This window comes from Paramormyrops kingsleyae, chromosome 4 (genome assembly GCF_048594095.1).
Source record: "Paramormyrops kingsleyae isolate MSU_618 chromosome 4, PKINGS_0.4, whole genome shotgun sequence".
NCBI lineage: Eukaryota > Metazoa > Chordata > Actinopteri > Osteoglossiformes > Mormyridae > Paramormyrops > Paramormyrops kingsleyae.
The window spans coordinates 13,145,406-13,166,900 of record NC_132800.1 but is presented as its reverse complement, the minus strand read 5'-3'; the positions used below and the strand labels follow the sequence as shown (position 1 = coordinate 13,166,900).

At 44.0% G+C, this 21,495-nt stretch overlaps 1 protein-coding gene across 5 annotated transcripts in view; it reads left to right on the top strand.

Moving 5' to 3' along the window:
• Positions 1-435: 435 nt before the first annotated feature.
• LOC111837912 (NACHT, LRR and PYD domains-containing protein 3-like) overlaps positions 436-21,495 on the top strand; it is a 253,964-nt gene continuing 232,904 nt past the window's right edge. Inside the window, exons 1-9 of one of the 5 annotated variants that reach the window (XM_072710668.1) lie at positions 456-797; positions 1,320-1,433; positions 3,256-3,319; positions 3,501-3,729; positions 4,635-6,384; positions 9,426-9,599; positions 11,895-12,068; positions 12,444-12,490; positions 14,376-15,190. In XM_072710668.1, the coding sequence (XP_072566769.1) occupies positions 667-797; positions 1,320-1,433; positions 3,256-3,319; positions 3,501-3,729; positions 4,635-6,384; positions 9,426-9,599; positions 11,895-12,068; positions 12,444-12,490; positions 14,376-14,899 (3,207 nt within the window). In that variant the 5' untranslated portion in view covers positions 456-666 and the 3' untranslated portion in view covers positions 14,900-15,190. Of the gene's footprint in view, positions 798-1,319; positions 1,434-3,255; positions 3,320-3,500; positions 3,730-4,634; positions 6,385-9,425; positions 9,600-11,894; positions 12,069-12,443; positions 12,491-14,375; positions 15,191-21,495 lie in introns of those variants that run through there. The other 4 variants (XM_072710667.1, XM_072710664.1, XM_072710666.1 and 1 more) reach the window with 4 other exon arrangements.

The window sequence follows — 21,495 nt, the reverse complement described above, 5'->3', positions numbered from 1 at the left end:
TATGCACAAATATAATGCAGAACGTGCGTTATGACAGAATTAGGTGGCGGCGGGAGCTTGTCCCCTTTCACTTATCGTTTATTATTAAGTCACATGGATAAAATCCCCTAAAACGGTCCGCCGTGCCACTGAATCCGTGCCCATTTCTGCTTCCTCATTTGACACGAAGTGGATAGTTTCCTGTCTGAAAATGAAAGTGATTTAAAGCTGGAATCGCCATTTTGTCAAGACACACGAATACGATTCTGGAAAAAAAATTAAGATATTTTTCATTGCCAGGTAAGATTATAGTTAACAGACTGAACTAATAATAAAATTAACATGTATGACACACTTATATAGAGCGGCGGTGCCACTGATTTAAGCGCTACTTCACTTTTCTGTCTTTCTCCTTTAAAGTAAAACGTCATTTTGTTATTTCTGTAAATTGTATAATTATTGCCAAAGCATTTATCAGTAATACAGTTAAGATGTGTTGCATTGCATGTCGATCTAAGTGCTGAGCCTGAATTTTGTGCTGGTGCTCCTAAAATTTTCAGTAACTTTCTCAGTACTAGTGGAGAAAGTCAGTCTGCAGCCCGGATATGAAATGTGTCAGAGTAACAGAGTGGAGACCCAGTGCGCTGATTCGGTGTAAAAGTTCTGAGTACTAGATATTGTTTATGTATGTATCTATTTACCCTTCATGTTCACAGAGGCCCCAGCAGGAATCATCTGGTCTGGATCGGCACAAAAATGGAGGAAGCTGCTTCTGAAATGCGCCCCCCTGTGGAGTGTAAGAGGAAGAGCACTGAGAGGTAACAGTGTTACAGCCACTAGCATGCATGTCTCTCTGGGTCTATAGTCAGGCCATAACATAAAGTAAACTGGGCTCCTAGCTAGGGCTGGCTCAGTGGGCAGCACTGTAATATGTGTAGCTTAATAAAAAGACCTCGCCATCTTCTTTCTTCTCCTGTTTCTTCCACGATCAGCCAGTTCTTTTATACAAGAGGCGAGTAACAGATCATCCCTCCTATGCAAAATGGCCACATAACAAAAATGAACAAGCAAACAAACAAATATATAAAAAGGAGAAAACTACCTAAGACCCGTCTAATGATGTAGCTTTTAACAATGATACTAAACCTACAATAATCTAAATTATAGGTGTGACTATTTCATATTAAAGTTAACTGTAAACTAGCCTGTTTACATCAAGAGCTTCACAGCATATCAAAGTACATGAAGGCAGAGCAGAAGCTAAACAGCAGTATGATGCCGTCCCCATTGTATGAAGTATATTTATACCATGAGGGTTTGTTTCCTCTCACTGTCCACAGTGTCCTGATGGAGAGAGCAGACTCCCCTGTACCCAGCTGTGCTTCCCTGAAGAGTGACTGGTCAATAGGAAAGCCACCCAACTTCAGTGAGGGACCTTTTCCTACAGATCAAAGGTAAATGTGCATTTAAACAAACACTGTTTAAAACACTCAAGCTCTCAGTCAAATGGCAAAGAGACACATACAAGCTATGAGGAAAGAAACTTTATAATGAATGCATAATTTTTTAACTTGTCAAATGCAGTTGTCTTTGAGAATTTAAACAGATGTTCTGTCTGTATTCTGTCTGTGTTCTACACTGTCCAGCCAAAAAAGTCTGCATTTGAATTTAAATCAACAAATACTTAAAAGCCAATGACTGGATCAGTTTTATATCTCAGCAACTTCATGCAGCAATAACGTGAAGTCAGCTGAGAGCCTGAATCTACTGACTGGCCAGGTTATCACATCAATGGATGTTTTCTTTATGTTTACTCTGTGGTTAATTAATACATAAGTAATACGTAAAGTCTTACTATTTAACCTGATGTTTTTTTTAGTTAAATCTGCCTACTTTTTGGAAATGAAGTATAAAATGTTTTAAATAATATGTCCAGTGCCAATTAAGATAAAGGGTCGTGTTCAGCATCTGGTGCAAAGTGGCACCAGGCATGATGCATGTGTCTCTGTCAGCATGAGCCTGATGCTGCTTCCTGTCCAGCTGGGAGTTAAGGGCTTTGCTCAAGGGCCCAAAGACATGTGACTGTTCTGCTGAGGCTGTGAATAAACCGGCGACCTTCTGATCACAGGCCCAGAGGCTTACTCTGCTGAGGCTGGGCATAAACAGGCGACCTTCTGATCACAGGCCCATAGGCTTACTCTGCCGAGGCTGGGCGTAAACCGGCGACCTTCTGATCACAGGCCCAGAGGCTTACTCTGCCGAGGCTGGGCATAAACAGGCGACCTTCTGATCACAGGCCCATAGACTTACTCTGCCGAGGCTGGGCATAAACAGGCGACCTTCTGATCACAGGCCCATAGGCTTACTCTGCCGAGGCTGGGCGTAAACCGGCGACCTTCTGATCACAGGCCCAGAGGCTTACTCTGCTGAGGCTGGGCGTAAACCGGCGACCTTCTGATCACAGGCCCAGAGGCTTACTCTGCTGAGGCTGGGCGTAAACCGGCGACCTTCTGATCACAGGCCCAGAGGCTTACTCTGCTGAGGCTGGGCTTAAACCGGCGACCTTCTGATCACAGGCCCAGAGGCTTACTCTGCTGAGGCTGGGCTTAAACCGGCGACCTTCTGATCACAGGCCCAGAGGTTTACTCTGCTGAGGCTGGGCGTAAACCGGCGACCTTCTGATCACAGGCCCAGATGCTTACTCTGCTGAGGCTGGGCGTAAACCGGCGACCTTCTGATCACAGGCCCAGAGGCTTACTCTGCTGAGGCTGGGCGTAAACCGGCGACCTTCTGATCACAGGCCCAGAGGCTTACTCTGCTGAGGCTGGGCGTAAACCGGCGACCTTCTGATCACAGGCCCAGAGGCTTACTCTGCTGAGGCTGGGCGTAAACCGGCGACCTTCTGATCACAGGCCCAGAGGCTTACTCTGCTGAGACTGGGCTTAAACCGGCGACCTTCTGATCACAGGCCCAGAGGCTTACTCTGCTGAGGCTGGGCTTAAACCGGCGACCTTCTGATCACAGGCCCAGAGGCTTACTCTGCTGAGGCTGGGCGTAAACCGGCGACCTTTTTATCACAGACCCAGAGGCTTACTCTGCTGAGCCACATGCTGCCCCCCCCCTCAAAAATCCCACTGTCGCCTCTGGCTGGCTCTCTGGGGGCATTTGGCAGGGACAATGTAAAGCACTTTGAGACAATATAATATTGTGAAAATGCACTAAATAAATAAATTTGCATTGGATTGAATTAGATTAACTTTTCTGCCTTATTCACAGAGACCAAATTGAAGAATGCAGTTCAGATCTACATGATAAATCGGGTTTATCATCCATATTGAAGGTCTGTGTTTCTTGCTGATATGTTTTCTTAGCTGTTATGTGAATTAGCTTATGTTTTATACAGCTGAATAATAGGAAATTCATCCTGTTAAAGGAAATATATTTAAAACTATGATTCACATTTAAAACTTTGAAAAGGTTTTGTGTAAGTAGCAATAATTAACTGTGACTGTTTATTTTAGTCACTAGAGGAAAAAGCTGTAAAGTTCCTAAAGGATGAGCTGAAGAAGTTTGTGAGGCACCTAGATCAGAATGACCCAGAATGCTCTGGGCCTCAGCTGGAGGAGGACAATGACCTGGACAGTGATGGTCAGATGCAGAAGACCTGTGGCAGAGAGGGAGCTCTGAAGATCACACTGTACATCCTGAGGACCATGAAGCAAAATGATCTCGCTGACATACTGGAGAAGAGTAAGAGCCTCATAACATTCTGTACATGTACAGTACTGTGCTGAAGTCTTAGGCAGCCAGAGAGAAGGATCTTGATGTTGGTGTCTGAGCCAATCCAAAAACTTTCCGAAAATCACCCCCGTATTTGCAGAAATCATACATCCATGTATTTTTTGACTTGACCACTAGCACAGGTCATATGGCTGATCAATATCTCATTGACATTTTTACTAATTTAATTAGTGAATGAAGTGAGCTGGTGGTGAAATGTAAGGAACACATGGACTGGCTGTGGTGCCCTGAGGAGGTTTGGGGGCTGAAGTGATGCTTTAGGGTTTTTTCTCCAGAGCAACTTACTTCCCAGATAAATGGCTTTAAACTCGTGGTGTCAATCGATTCAAAAATAATCCAGTTAATCACAATAATAGGTTGTCAGGAGCTGTCCTGGCATCTGACCTCCCTGTGTTTCTGTCTTATGGTGCTTGTTGAGTACCTGTGTTAGTCTTTTTAAGGACTTAATAACAGGACATTGTTCCCCCCTTCAGAAGAGCCTCCTCGTCTTTTGCTATTGCTGCTCGGTCTGCCGAGAACCACGATACGAGACCTCTGACCCTGGATCAGCGTACAGGATTAATTTACATAAAAAAAAAATAGAACATTAAGGTTTCCTGATTAATCGCATGCATTAACGCGTTAATGTTGACAGCATTACTTTAAACATTTTCTTTCTTTGCCTAACACTTATGCACAATACTGTATGTGGTGTTACAGTAAAATTTGTATGGTAAGACTACATTTCACATTTGTCAAAGTTAAATATCTGGACTTGTATGTGTAAAAAAGTCTGTTTTTGGAAAATATTCTTCCTGTCATACTGATCAGAATCACAGTAAGAATTAATGCATTTTCCTCTCATTCCTTTTCAGGACAGCTCATGCCGCAATATCTGCACAGAATCAAAAGTAACCTGAAGCAGAAATTTGAGTGTGTATTTGAAGGGAAAGCTAAGGAAGGACAGCCAACACTTCTCAAAGAGATTTACACAGAACTCTACATAACTGAAGGGGGAGCTGGAGGAGTCAATGATGAACATGAAGTGAGACAGATTGAAACAGCATCCAAGAAAAGGGTAACAGAAGATACTACAGTCAAGTGCAATGATATATTTAAACCCTTACGTGAGCATGTGACACCTATCAGAACTGTACTCACAAAAGGGGTCGCAGGTATTGGGAAAACAGTCTCTGTGCAGAAATTTATTCTCGACTGGGCAGAAGGAAAAGCAAACCAGGACATTCACTTCATATTTGCTCTTCCTTTCCGGGACCTGAATTTGATTAAGGATGAATACAGTCTGGTTGAACTGCTTCACCGCTTTGTCCCAGAACTGAAATCACTTGAATCCACTCAGCTGTTTAAGTACAAAGTCTTGTTCATCTTTGATGGTCTGGATGAGTGTCGCCTTCCTCTTGATTTTCAGAACAATGACAGCTGGTTTGATGTAACAGAGAAAACGTCACTGGATGTGCTGTTGACTAACCTCATCAAGGGAAATCTGCTTCCATCCGCTCTCCTCTGGATAACCTCCCGGCCAGCAGCAGCCAATCAGATACCTCCTGAGTGTGTCCACCAGGTGACAGAGATACGAGGGTTCAGTGATGCCCAGAAGGAGGAGTATTTCAGGAAGAGATTTAGTGATCAGAGTCTGGCCAGCAGGATTATCACACATGTGAAATCATCAAGGAGCCTCTTCATCATGTGCCACATACCTGTGTTCTGCTGGATTTCAGCCACTGTCCTTGAAAGGCTTTTTAGTGAGACTGACAAGGGAGAAATTCCAAGGACTCTGACTGAAATGTACACACACTTCCTGATCTTTCAGGCGAGTTTAAAAAATGACAAGTATATGAAAAACTATGAAACCAAGCTTAAGGAATACAGCAAGGAATTCCTTTTGAAACTTGGTAAACTGGCTTTTGACAACCTTGAGAAAGGCAATCTCATATTTTATGAGCAAGATCTGACAGAGAATGAGATTGATGTCAGTGAAGCTTCAGTTTACTCTGGAGTGTGCACAGAAGTCTTTAAGGAGGAATATGGGTTGTATCAGGAGAAGGTGTACTGCTTTGTGCATCTGAGCATCCAGGAGTATCTCGCTGCTTTATATGTGTTTCTGTCAAACTCATCAGCTGACCTGCTGAAGACTGCAGTGGATCAGGCATTAAAGAGCAAGAATGGACACTTGGACCTCTACCTCCGCTTCCTCCTGGGCCTCTCAACAGACTCCAGTAAGAATCTGTTACAAAAACTACTGGGACAGACAAGAATCAGCTCACATTCCACTTTTAAACGATCCTTAAAAAGGGTACTGGGACAGACAACAGCCAAATACATCAGGGAGAAAATACAGGAGAATTTATCTCCAGAAAGGACCATCAACCTGTTCCACTGTCTGAATGAGCTTGGTGACAATTCTCTAGTAGAGGAAGTACAAAGATACCTGAATTCAGGAAGCCTTTCAGCAGAAGACCTCTCACCTGCACAGTACTCAGCTCTGGCCTTTGTGATGCTGATGTCAGATGAGGAGCTGGATGTGTTTGATCTGAAGAAATTCATCAGATCAGATCAAGAGCACTGGAGGCTGCTGCCTGTGGTCAAGAACTCCAGGACGGCTCTGTAAGTGACGTGGGGATGGGAAATCATGTCTGGTCTGGCAGTAAACATGAATATTGTTTGAAATGTCTGATGAATATTATTATTTTGATAATCTTGACTTCAGCTGTTTCTATAGCAGTAGCTGATCTGGACCACAGACTTTATAATGACTGAAGGTAGTGATGTAGTAACAAACAAAAAATTGACGTTTCCGTTCCCATCCAGTCTGCCTTCTGATCACAGGCACAGCATCCTAACCTGCTATAGAAACAGTGAGGGCTCTTTATCCACAGGGTGTATAAGTGGTATGTGAGTGTTATTGTCAGCAGGTGTGTTCATGTGATGGAGCCCAGAGCTGGGAGCTTCTGTATGATTGCTGTCTCTGGCTGCTCACTGTCGCCCTCTGCTGGCCTTAGCTGCTCCTGGCTGAGGAGAGAACACAACAGAATACAGTGGTACCACGGTTCTCGAACTCACTAGAACGCGAATTTCTTGAAAGTCGAACAAACCAGTTTGACCTAGAACTCGATCTGAATATCAGAAGTCAAAATATAAATTGTACGCATCAGGAAATGAGTCATACTACAATGCAATTCTTACTTGAATGCCTTCTTCACGGACTGGACGATTGACCAAATAAAGCAGTGCAACATTACAGTAACTAACAATAAGTAAACCACTTACTTACGTGTACTATTAGAATATTTATGTCATTTATTTAAACTTTATTTTACCAGGTAAATTAACTGAAAACCAGTTCTCACTGCTTTACGTGATATTCGGGAGAAATAGCAGATTATGCATCGAAACTGCCTGGGATACAAATGTCATGCGCGTATCTAAACTCTTCAGCCAATAAGGGCAAAGGTGTGTCGTCACGGAGGCGGTTCCAGTTTGTGCAGCCGGGTGAGATGTTGCAATGTATCTAACCGTAATGCATCACGTCAGGATCAGAATGCGTTGCTTTAAGCCAGCGCTGTAAGCAAGTCGAACGCCCCAATGACCGGACTGGGGAAACAAACTGAAACGCGGACTAAATACAGAGGACTAATGATAACAACCAGAAACAGCTGATCACATGGGGATCACACACGGGTTAACGAGGGGGCGTGGCACACGGAAGGAGCGGACGATAGGGGCAGGACAGGGGTAATGTTGGGATAAGATCTTTATTGTTTTGGAAGCCATCCATCCATTGTCCAACCCGCTTATCCTACTGGGTCATGGGGGGTCTGGAGCCTATCCCGGAAGCAATGGGCACGAGGCAGGGAACAACCCTGGATGGGCGGCCAGCCCATCGCAGGGCACACTCACACACCAGTCACTCACACATGCACATGTCTTTGGACTGAGGGGGGAAACCTTAGTACTTAGAGGAAAACCCACGATGACACGTGGAGAACATGCAAACTCCACACACGTGACCCAAGCGGAGACTCGAACCCAGGTCCCAGAGGTGTGAGGCAACAGTGCTAACCACTGCATCACCATGCCACCCCTTTTGGAAGCCATTAAGAAAAAAAAGTACTCTTCTTGTTTTATCCTGTTCATTTTGTGTTTGAATGCCTAAAATAAAAACATATTTAGGTGTAATTTTGGGGGGCCGGGAACCAATTAATTGGTTTTCCATTATTTCTTATGGGAAAAATTAGATCAGAACTTTTTAGGATTCGATCCGGAGTCCGGAACGGATTAAGTTCGAGAACCGAGGTACCACTGTATCTTTATTGTCACAGTACATGTACAAAGAAACGATGTGTACTTCCCACCAATAACAACAACTGCAGTTATATATTAACATTGTTTAAAGTATATAATGAAAATGTAACATTTATTTCCCCTGTGGATTAATCACGAGGCTGGATTTTTTTTCTCCATGACAGTCTGGAAGCCAGATTTTATATTGACTGTTAGTCATGTTAGTGATGTAGTAAAGTGACAGGTTTTCCATGACTGTCCTTTGTGTGACAAACAGCCAAGAGCCAGAATATCACAGAATGTTCGGACTCTTTGCCCATGAGTAGAAGGCTGCTGGTTCAGATCTCCTGGCCGGCAGAGTGATGTCATCACTGGGCCCTTGAGCAAATCCCTTAATGCCAATCACTGTAGGGGCGCTGGATGCTGGTCGACCCTGCGCTGTGACCCCAAACTTCCTCTCACCTGTGTGTGTCTATGTGTCTCATGGAGCAGAATGGGATGGGTGAAAAGACAATTTCCCCATGGGGATAAATGAAGTATCACTGTTCATAAATATTTCTTTTAAATGAATGTTCCTTTCAAAAGCATATCTGATAGGATTGGTAGTCCAACAGTTAGGGTTTTGGTGATTTTATAAGTTCCCAGGTAAAGCAATTTAGGATTTCACTCACAGGATCAGGAATTCAGGTGTCATTTAAAAAGCATAAACTCCTCTGAACATCATTCAAATCCCACATAAATACACACACACACACACACACACATATCTCAGGCAGGAACTGAACCCGAAGCCTTAGATGTCGGCTGTAGTGCTGATCACTGAGCCACAGCGCTGCTCAGAGCTTTATGAAAATACTTATGCAGATATTAAAGAGTCTCAGGGTAACTGGCCCTTTAAGATCATTAAACAGCAGTGCATTAAAAAGTGGTTTGCAATTGGTTACAGAGTTTCAAGGACATTGAAACAAGATAACTGATATATTTTAATTAATCTGTGTGAATGGATTTTAGAGCATATTCACACTCATGCCCTCATTCAAACTGGCTCTGGAAGATTCTGCACACAAAACCTTTCAGGATATTTGTGCTTTGAAATGAAAATGTTCACTGTATTCTTCATGACAGGGAACATGATGAGCATCAGAGGATTGGCCAGCATTAAAAATGTACCATATTTAATCACTTTTCTAACTGGTGATTTAATTTTGTGTTGTGTTTATCCACTAATTCTCTTTGAACTATAATCTGTGCCTTTTATTATGCTGAAAAAAAGTTTGATTGGATATTTTGTATCACTCTGATCACTGATGTGTAGGATTTATACTGGTCTCTGTGTGTGTATAATAACACGGCTTCTTTTGCAGGCTGAACAGCTGTAATCTCACAGAGAAATGCTGTGAGGTGCTGGCTTCAGCTCTCAGATCAAACTCCTCACCCCTGAGAGAGCTGGACCTGAGTGACAATGACCTGCAGGATTCAGGAGTGAAGCTGCTCTCTGCTGGACTGGGGGATTCACACTGTAAACTGGTGATACTGAGGTCAGTATTACTGGGTATTCCACACTGTATACTGGGGACACTGAGGTCAGTATTACTGGGTATTCTACACTGTAAACTGGTGATACTGAGGTCAGTCATATTTGTCCGGTCAAATAGTAAACTGGTATTTCACGGTGACACTGCAACTGGGACACAGATTAAACCACAGGCCACAGGTATTTGACGGCACAATTGAGATACCCTCCACCCTGCAGACACAGAAAGGAGTGTCCTGGGAAGGGCTGAGGGATCAGCCACATGGCCAGTTCATTTACTCTGACTTAAGCTCCTCTTTAGGCCTCTAGATGCAGCAGAAGGACTAATATTATAAGAGCATCTCATGTCTGAATTGTCTCAGCCAGTAAAGCGGCTGATCCTCAATCCAAGCTGCCTAAGCATGAACTATGTCAGTACTTTATATTATAAAGTGTTTCTGTGACGTTTGCAAGGCAAGTCACAGCACTCACACCATTTCATTCCCACTAAGCAGGTATAGATTTCAGCTTTTTATTTCTCAGAAAAGAGGACATGATGCGGATGTTTTGTTTTAATATTGTTATACTGACTTAATATTGTTACACTGTGTACTAGAGTAAATACCTGGGCTGGACTTTTCACAGTTTCATAGCAGAGGAACCTAAATCATATTTCCTCAGGTGGAATTACACCAAATAAAATACTCTCTTATTTTGGGTGCCTGCTGCATGGACCCCTTCCTGTGTCACATCAGCCGCCTGTCAGCTATGAGAGAGGAATCACTCCTGTAATCAGCTCTCACTGCACTGTACAGATCTGTGTGGACCACAGTGTTTAAAATGTTCATGTGCTAAGGTCTCTCAAACAGGATTCCTGAAAGTACTGTTGCATCCATAATTTTTTCAAAATTAACTTTTACCTTCATAATTTGTACAATTTTAATATAAAACACGATGTGCATCAGGTAGGTCGGCCTGACAGGCCTGCATTAGCTGCTGGGGATGTTCACATCTCCTCCGGTCAGAGTTCCTAGTCAGTTTGGGGACACCTGGCAGAAAGATGGCTGACCACTGCCAGTCATTCCTGTTGCTTGTCTAACCCTCTGGAAAACATGACAGAGTCAATATTGTTTCTTTGCCCTGGACACTAAGCAAAGCAAAACTTCCCAGGTTTCACTGATAAAACGTCTTGGCAGTTTCAGGTGCTGCTGAGATGCTCAGCTACAGAACGGAATATTGTGGGCCTTCAAAATACTGCAGCAGTAATTGGTCCACATTCCCTAAAGGTTATAAGGTCACACTCTGTATGGTTCACATCAGCTTCTGGTTACATCTGCTTAATGGCGTCCTAATGATTACATTCTCTATGTGTTATACAGTACCATATAATATTCCATATGGACACCCCCAAAGGGGCGGTCTTTATTTTAGGGGGATAAGGGGGGGCATTTAGGAAGGGCAGCTTAAGGGCAGCCGGAGTGTGGATTCTAGCTCCTTCCTCACACGGCTGGACCCGGCTCCTTGGTCCCTGGCTGAGCAGGTGGGGGGCGGCAGTCCCTTCTGGGTGGTCATCCTCCAGGCGGTCTGTGTTCAGAGAGAGAGACGACAAGCAGGCTGCTCCCCAGTCACCCTCTCCCCCCTGCTCACGATGCAGGCTCTGAGCCGTGCTGGGGGAGGCGATCCCGCCCCCTCTCTGGGGCTGTTATCAGCTGTCAGCTGCCTCCTGTTGACATTCCTCACTTCCTCACAGGTGGTTCTGCGGCCGACCGTGGGGATCTTGTGGTTTCTGTCCGGCGCTGTGGTGCTGATCGTCCTCTTTGGGATTTAGCCGACTTTCCTGCCCCTGTGGCGTCACACTGTTTGCTCTTGGCGTCACTGCAGGGCCTCATCCTCTCTGCCATCAGTGCTCTTCTTGTGGCAGGACTGTGGATGAGGGAGTCCAGCTCTAAGTTTCATTCAGTGGGTCACTGTCACTGGATGGTTTAATTTTGAACTGAGCTGATTATTCATGTGTGTTGCTACACAGTCAGTGAGGCTAAAAGGTGAGCTTCAGTGAACAGTGTGTGGGGGCCGCAGGAACAGAGGCACACAGGTGAACCCGGGTACAGAATAATGCCCCCAAATGGAAGCTTTTTATCAGGAACAGGGAGAGCAGGGATGGAGGAAGAGGGGGAGGAGCTGAATGGCTGCTTGGTCTGGGGGGGTCCAGGCCAGTCGCTGGTCCCAGTCAGGCTGTGGCTTTGGGCACGTCAGCACTGGCGTTTTGATGGGTCGCTGCCACCTGTATTTTGTCTGATATTTTGTGATTTCCTTTCTGCAGGCTGCCATTCTGTAGAGTCACAGAAGAAGGCTGTTCTTCCCTGGCTTCAGCTCTGAAGTCAAACACCTCACACCTGAGAGAGCTGGATCTGAGCTACAATCACCCAGGAGACTCAGGAGTGAAGCTGCTCTCTGCTGTACTGGAGGATCCCAGCTGTAACCTGGAGAAGCTGAAGTGAGTACAGAATGTGTGTCTGACACGCTACAAATACTTATGCATGTCTGTGAAGAAGAGGCACCAATAAATAAATGGATACAGCAGTACTATGTTATGGCTTAATGGTTAGGGAAGCGCACTTGTAATTGAAAGATTGCTGGATGGAATCCCTGACCAGCAAGGCACTACTGAGGTACCCTGAGCAAGGTACCGCCCCCAAGCACTGCTCCCTGGGTGCTGAATTAGCTGCCCCCTGCTATGTCACGATGTCACATATGTGTTAAATGCAGAGGACATATTTTGTTGTTGTGCACTGTGTGCTGTGGTGTGTCAACAATAACCACTGATCATTAAATTCTAATTCTAAAATTCTAAATTCTGCTTTTCCTATAGTGTGGACCACTGTGGAGAGTGCAGGACCAGACCAGGCGTACAGAAATGTAAGTGTGTCTGCATGTTCTTATTAATAATGCCATTAATACCATTTTATGATTGTATTCATGCAATTGTTGTGATGAGTGTGGCTTTTTGCACTGTATGTGTCACGGCGTGTGTAGCACGGAGCGGGGAAGCAGGCGAACGGAAGCCAGGGATCGGGGAATACGGAGTTTAATGCCAAAACACAGAGCACGCAAAAACAACATCAATGACCGGACTGGGGATACAAACGGGAACGCGGACTAAATACACTGAACTAATGACAACAATCCGAAACAGCTGTAAAACACTGGGATTCCACATGAGGTTAACGAGGGGGCGTGGCACACATTAGGATCGGACGGAGCGGGGCATGACAGTATGTAGATGGATTTCCATGTTTTTATTTAGGTGAGTTTCTCTGTGTGTGACAGTTTAGACAGAATCCAAAGGGAAAGAACAAAACAGACAAAACATCCATCACCGTAACCACTTAATCCCAACTGGGGTCAGAGGGGGGACTGGAGCCTATCCCAGGAACAAGGGGCACAGGCGGGAACCAACCCTGGGCACAGACACACACACACACACACACACACCAATCAGCCTGGCCTGCACGTTTTTGGACCGTGGGAGGAAACCAGAGCCCCCTGCAGAATCCCACACAAACACAGAGCGTGTGAACTCCACACAGAAAGGACTCGGGACCAAACCCAGGACCTTCTTGCCGTGAGGCAGCAGCACTAACCACTGCACCACTGTGCCGCCCACAGACAAAACAGGCATCACCAAAAATACTATTAATTCATTAATCTTTTTTTTGTACAAACAAATACTTTATAGATGCTTATATCGTCTGTGTGTGGGAGTGTAACAGGGTTAAAATATGTTCTGATACAGTTCTGCGTCTTTGATTTCACAAAGAAATCCTTTGCATTTGTTCTTCATGCACATGTGGTGAGTTTACTTTTATCTTATTGAGATTCATTAGTATTTTCCTAGATGGCACCCGTAGTCTCCCCCAAACCGGGAGAATGGTCTGACTGCAGAACACTGGGCGTCTCCGCTAGGAGGATCTCCACTGTGGGACCAGAAATCACATGATCTCCACTCCTGGGCCGGACATGACGTTATGCAAACTTCAGAAACAGAGCCGAAATATAGGATAGAGTAATTATTTTTATTGTTAATAATTATTATAGCATTATTATAATAATTTGTATAATATATGTATATATACATATGTGTCTGTATAATGTTAAACATTGTCACAACATCTTTTATATAATTATACCATATAAAAGTATTATTATTACTAATAATATATCATAATAATGTACAATAATAATATAGGATAGGATATTATTATTATTATTATCACTGGGATTATATCGCATCACTCTGTATAACGTAGGATGTACCACCACTAGGGGGCGCCGAATCACATGACTTCCACAATAGCGTGGAGTGGCGTCAGTGCAACATCGTGAACTAACTTTAATAATCCAGCCTGCTGAGTTCTCTTTAGTAGCGTCGTGTCCGGGCAGGAGTGGAGTTTCCAGCCCCACAGTAGAGACCCTCCTGGCGGAGTCTGCAGCCAGATGTAATCAGTTCGTGCTCCTTATCTTTCTCTCTTCTAAACCGGCGCTGATGCCGGACTCTGCTCAGTCTGCGGGTAGCGCTGCTGTGAAGAGGCTTGCGGTTCGAAGGATGGTTATATTTTAAACTAAAGACGCTCACTTTTAGTATTAATCTCTGATGCGCGCCGTCCGATATTTCCTGAGCTATTTCATAAACTTCAGTTCCCGCTTCGTTAAGGGAAGCTGTGCTGTTTTTATATTGTACAGAAACATAAAGTACAGGCTGCCTGATGGTATTAATAATAATAATTCTTCCTCTTGCCTACAGACTCCTGCCAGCTGACGCTGGACCCCAACACAGCAAACAGCCGCCTGTCTCTGTCAGAGGGGAACAGGAAGGTGACATGGGGGGCAGAGCAGCAGCCATATCCTGATCATCCAGAGAGATTTGACTGCTGGCCCCAAGTTCTGTGCAGAGAGAGTCTGACTGGTTGCTGTTACTGGGAGGCTGAGTGGAGTGGAGATAGAGCCTGGATAGGAGTGACTTATAAAGGAATCAGGAGGAAAGGACGCAGTGCTGACTGTGAGCTTGGATACAATGACAAGTCATGGATGCTGTTCTGCTCTCCTGACAGTTACTCTGTCCGGCACAATAATAAACAGACTGTCATACCCATAAAGCCCTCAGGCTCCCGCAGAGTAGGAGTGTATCTGGACTGGGCGGCTGGTACTCTGTCCTTCTACAGAGTCTCCTCTGATGGACTGACCCTCCTGTACAGCTTCACCTCCTCATTCACTGAACCCCTCTGTCCAGGGTTTAGGGTTTATTATAACTCCTCCGTGTCGCTGTGATGTGTTGCTGGTTCTCCTGGCAAAAAGGTAAAATCTCTGCTTTTTAACCTTTATAATCCTTTTTACTCTGAAATGTATGTTTGACAGAAATAAATGCCTGTGTTCAGGGAGCTGAATAAACATGAAAAATATTTTATAGTTTTTCTCTCTGATTAAAATGTAACTAAATGTAATCCTGATGACTGGGGGGGCCTTTCCCCCTCCCCTGTATATGTACATTTTATATATTTATGCCTATTTACTGTATTTCCTGCCTGTACAATGACAATAAAGGCTTTCTGTTCTGTCCTATTAATGTCCTGCTTCAGCGTCACCCAAAGCATAACTGAGTAACATAATGAAACCACAGTCTGGTGGATTAAGTTAAATTCACTTTACCGCTGCAGCTGAACACAACTTACACAATGACACACAATCAATGTATATAATAATCATTTAACTGGAGACATAACAGAAACAAAAAACTTTAAATTATATTGTTGTACTGCCCTGGTTCAGTGGATTAAAGTAAATAAAATTAATTTATTTTATTAAAATTTCTTTTATGAAATAATTATTAATTACTTTAAGAATAAAGTACTATTATGGTACTCTCTCTCTCTCTCTCTCTCTCTCTCTCTCTATATATATATATATATATATATATATATATATGTGTGTGTGTGTATATATATATATATATATTCATTCATACATACATACACATACACACACAAATAGCACCCAGATAGATCACACACACAGGTTTGTAATTATATCTTTGTGTGGACTCTCCATTCATTACTATGGGGAAAATATAATTAGCATAACAACCTTAACCAGGCACAGTACAGTATATGGGTAAGTGTGTGTGTATGTGCATGCATAGTGTAACTGGGCACTGTACGTGTGTGTGTGTGTGTATGCGTGCTCTAACTGGGCGTTCGGTGTGTGTGTGTGTGTGTGTGTGTGTGTGTGTGTCCTTGTCACTGCACTGGGGCACTGGGATCCACACTGACCACAGGGTGGACTAACCTGTTGGCCACACCAACACCTCTTCCAGCAGTAGCCCAGCTTTCCTAGTTGGTCTCCCATCCAAGTACTGACCAGGCCCAAAGCTGCTTCAGATGCATTACCTGGTCTGGCCTGCAGGTGGTGTGGCTGCTGACATCTCAAAAAGAAAGAAAGTGATTGATCAATCAATCAAATAAACAGTATATGATAACTGTTGAAACACTTTACCATGAAATGTAGGTAATGATTAAAAACCTTAAAAATCTTTTTGTATTAGTGAGCAGGACCAGGTGACAAACTGTTTCTGTCAGTGTTCTAGGGTTCTAGGTAACTCATTAATGTTTTACATTATGTATCTTACATTTGCAATGAGGACATTGTGGAGGACAGTTTGCTTGAAATAACATGTATTATAAAGCTACTTTTCATGCATATTTATGCCTATAATGTCCTGGGGACAGAAACGGCACGGATTTGGCAGAATACCCCGAAACGGCTCGTCCATGAGGATCCTGTGGCTGCGGTAATGTTAGCTGTATGTTCCATATTCAGTCCTCCGGCTGTAGCATCACTCAGCATTTCAGGCACTTTTTAATCACAGACTTTTCATGTCCGTGGGCAGAGATGCACACCGATCATTTTTCATTTCGAGCCCTTTGCTGTCTGTGCCAAGTCTTGGTATTATCTAAGAAAAGAGGCGATCTCTGCTGTAACAAGATATCGCTTCAGAAATTGGAGTCTATGGTGACTCTTGCACACCGTTTGGTTTTCCTTATTACTTCACGGGTGAATATTAATTAATAGCTGAATGTTCGCATGTACACTTCACGTTCAATAGCTGGTGGTGATTGGACACAGTGCGGTTATTAATGAAGATGAATAAAAATCTGAAATCATCTGCAGTGTCATGATGTGAATTTCAAGTGGTGTGCATTGTGCCCCGTAGATCATTGCTTAAACCAGACTTTACTGAACATGTCTATATCTCATTAGGTTTAATGGTTAGTCGATGTAACTTTTGGCTGGCGCTGTATGAACATAAATGAAAGCATCAATAGCCATCTCTACAATATTCTTTGAATATTGATAGAGTTGTTTTGGTCAAAAGAATTATTTTGCCCATTTCTCCCAGCCTATAAATAACATCATACGAACTTGATGTCATGAACTTATGAACTCATCATGAAAACAAAAGCTTCACTATTTCCTAAATCCTCTTTGATCAATGAAGGGGTGTGTCATCTTTCATCACCAAACCCATCGAATTGTTCTTGCCTCTCAACAAAAACTCTACTCTCTCTGCCCAATTCAAAGAGCTCAGTGGAGTTTTGAAACCTTTGGCATGGGGATTGTGACTGTTCATGATGTCACAGAGCATGTCAATCATCTAAAAGCAAATATATGCATTATAACAGGAGGAATCTGAATCATCAGCATAAATAACATTTCCTTTTATCAGACACACACACACTCCCCCTCCCTCCCTGTCAGTTTCACAGAGACACACACACTTCCCCCTCCCTCCCTGTCAATGATTCAGATGTATGCAAAGCATTTAATAGATCCACATCTTCAGTACATCCCTTGAGCTGTGTGAAGTACCCTCCTGCTTCAAACGCTCCACCATTATCCCAGTCCCCAAGAAACCCTCCATCACAGGACTGAATGACTACAGACCTGTCGCCTTGACGTCTGTGGTCATGAAATCCTTTGAACGCCTGGTTTTAGCCCATCTGAAGGACATTGCAGGACACCAACCAGACCTCCTGCAGTTTGCCTATCGGGCAAACAGGTCGGTGGATGATGCAGTGAATATGGGGCTGAATTATATCCTGCAACATCTCGACCGTCCAGGAACTTATGCCACGATCCTGTTTGTGGACTTTAGTTCGGCTTTCAACACCATTGTGCCTAATCTCCTCTCCTCCAAACTCTCCCAGCTCAACGTGTCACCAGCTACCTGTCAGTGGATCACCAGCTTCCTGACAGACAGGAAGCAGCAGGTAAGGCTGGGGGAGATCACTTCTGAAACACGGTCCCTCAGTATTGGTGCCCCCCAAGGATGTGTCCTCTCCCCACTGCTCTTCTCCCTCTACACCAATGACTGCACCTCCAGGAACTCAGCTGTAAAACTCCTGAAGCTTGCAGACGACACCACCATCATTGGACTCATGCAGGATGGTGATGAGTCTGCATACCGGCAGGAAGTTGAGCGGTTGGTACTCTGGTGCAGTCAGCACAACCTGGAGCTGAACACGCACAAGACTGTGGAGATGACAGTGGACTTCAGGAGACATCCGTCAACACTGCTCCCCCTCACCATATCAGACAGCCCGGTGTCTACTGTGGAGCTCTTCAAGTTCCTGGGTACCACCATTTCCCAGGACCTGAAGTGGGAGACCAACATCTCATCCATCATCAAAAAGGCCCAGCAGAGGATGTACTTCCTGAGACAACTGAGGAAGTACAGTCTTCCACAGGAGCTGCTGATCCAATTCTACTCTGCAGTCATTGAGTCTGTCCTCTGCTCCTCCATCACAGTCTGGTATGGAGCAGCCACTAAACAGGACAGGAACAGACTGCAGCGAGCTGTATGGACAGCAGGAAAGATCAACGGTGCCCCCCTGCCCTCCATCCAGGACTTGTACTGCTCAAGGACTAGGAAACAGGCTGATAAAATCATTTCAGATCCGTCACACCCTGGACACAATCTCTTCCAGCTCCTCCCCTCTGGCAGGAGCTACAGAACTCTGTACACAAAAACCACCAGATACAGGAGCAGCTTCTTCCCTCAGGCCCTCACCCTCATAAACAGCTAAGCTGTCATCTGCCTTCTGTCAATTTCCCCCCTGTTGCTCTCTACCTCGCACCTTAATTGCACAGTGTTACCCACGTGTGTATATTTATAATATTTATAATTTGTCACATTTGTATTTCTTGTATAGTGTAATTTATTGTTTGTATCCTGTCGCTTATCGTCTGTGTATGAGAGAGTCTCAAGCTGCCGGAAACAAATTCCTTGTGTGCCCCAGCACACTTGGCGAATAAAAGCTGATTCTGATTCTGATTTGTAGATAAAGGTGATGTAATTATGTCACTTGTGCAAAAACAAGAAAAAAATCCATTTATTCAACAAAAGAAATTAACTAAGATGCCAATTTCCATTGAGGAAAAAGTTAGGACACCCTCACATTCATTACTATTTAAAATGCTGAGAATTTGATTCCGGGCACCACATTAGGTGAAAATGATTAGAACATTGTTACACAACCAAGGAGTTTCCGTTGCTGTTTTGCCTGTACATTTTTTATTTTGTTTTCTTTTTTTTTTGTTGTTTGTGATAAGGTCATGTGGCTTGTTCTTTTGTAACTTGTGTGAACAAGTGATTGGGCAATGACTACTGCTGGTGCACATGCTTCTTTTCTGATTAGGGTTAGTTTCTGGGTACTGGCTGGTCTAACTTTGTGTGTGTGTGTGTGTGTGTGTGTTTGAGTCTAAAATGCTGACCAATTACTGCTGTGCACATTGTGATAAAAAACAAGTATGAATTAGCATCTTGTGTTGGCTTAGAAGAATCTGTATCTGTTAGCCATTTTGTTAGCCTCTAGTGTATGAATATGTACTTTATTAGTGCTGCAGCTTATCACTATGTTGAAGGACAAATACCTTATTAACCTTCTAGCCAGACAATCTGCAACAAGCAGAAGCTGCCAAGGTTTGCTACTGAAGGAAGGGATTCGCCTGAGTTCACCAAAAGTTCACTGCTGGTTATTTTAAAAAAACTGAGTAGAGATGGTCATGTCACCGTTATGTTCAGCCGAGGCACCAAACAGTAAAAGAGATGATTGAGAAACTTATCATATAGGGGTGTGGATCAAGGGAGAAAACAACGATGGTGAATGGCTGAGGGAATGATGATGCTTAAGTGGCGAGATATTGTTACACAATGAGAAAATGTATAAAAGTTGGTGTAAAAACAGTATTGGACACACTTGTCAGTGTCCGGCACTGGTTGTAACTTCATTGTTGCAATAAAGGCTGAATCTGAAGATCTACACAAGCGGCTCCTGACTCCTGATTGGTGTGAAAGAACAAAACACAACACAAATGCATCGATACACATACCCCCCTGTATCGACCTAAATGTAAAGTTATAAAGCGGGTTTGAGGTGCTATGCGTCTTGTCTGCTGCATGTCTACAGCGCTCTCTGTGTTCTGTGCTAATAACCGGAAGCATCAGTCGAACTGGCGTTTAATATGGTGATCTGTATAAGCAGTGCTCTAAGTTGGACTGGTGTTTAATATGGTGATCTGTATAAGCAGTGCTCTAAGTGGAGAAATAAAAGTGTCGCTACTGTATTGACCGTGAGAACGGCGGCGGGGGTCTTGGGAACAACAGGAGCGCCTCAACAACACTGACGGTACGACGCGCGGTGCCCCGCCACTCTCGCGTGACGCTTGTCTCTGAGTAGCAGAGTACTGGCAACTTGTGAGAAGTGGTGGTACGATAAAGATTAAGATATAGCAGTGCCGGTACTGCTTAATTTTTATTACGTATATGATCCCGCATTTGCACTTGCGACACCCCGGCACACGCCTCCTCTTCACCCCGACCTGCAGAACTGTCGTAAACGTGGAAATTAGTTGCGTTGTGAATTTGCGGTCGATTACTTTTTCTCAAGGACCCGGATGTGTGTCACACTAGATTGAAATTGAATTCGCGAACTGAATTTTTCGAGGTAGGATAAGTGCTATTTCGAGTTTGAATTCAGATTCAAACTATTAAATTCAGATTCAGTTTTGTAATGCGGATAACTGCAGATTCAAATATACAAAATTCATATTCAGTTTCTAGTGGCACAAATATCAGCCCATATGGGAGCTTCCAGTGTGCAGGGTTATCAAACGATTTCTGAATGTTCACTAAAGAAATATCAATCATCCTTGTGAACCTTGTTTAGTTTAGACTGATTTATCTATGACTTTGTGTTTCTGTCACTTTCACCCCTTTCAGACATTCACTGCCACCCAAACTTTTCTTCACATTCCCCAGAGAGGCTGTACATGTGAACGCAAATGTCCGAATCAGTCGTACTGGACGTTAAAAGGAGTTTACCCTGCTAGCTCCTTAGTATAAAGTCGGGGTAATTTCTGATTGACCCCTGTGTGTGAATGGAGCAGGAAATTGTCCAGTGTAGGATCACACACACATACGACAGGGCTGAGATTCCAGGCTGCCTGAGACAAGGCCTAGCCTGGCATGAGAGGTACTCGTTGGCCAAGGCACAAAAGGGGGGTCAGTAACCACCCCCCCCCCCCCACACACACACACAGATAACAAGGGAGACCAGCATTCCAGCTTTTATGGCCCAAAGATTTAGGGACCTTCAGACGGCAGAATGGACCTCAAGGATAGGGGTCCCTCAACTTGGCACACAGCCCCCCCCCCTTTCCATCCTGCCTTACAAACCACAGACTCACCCAACACCCAGAAGAAAGTTCCCTTTTAAGTTTGGCCTGTATATACCCTGTATATGTGTTTACTTATTGTTGCTAGTCTCAGTATCCATATAGGTTATGTTTGTTTGTGTCCTTAGACAGTC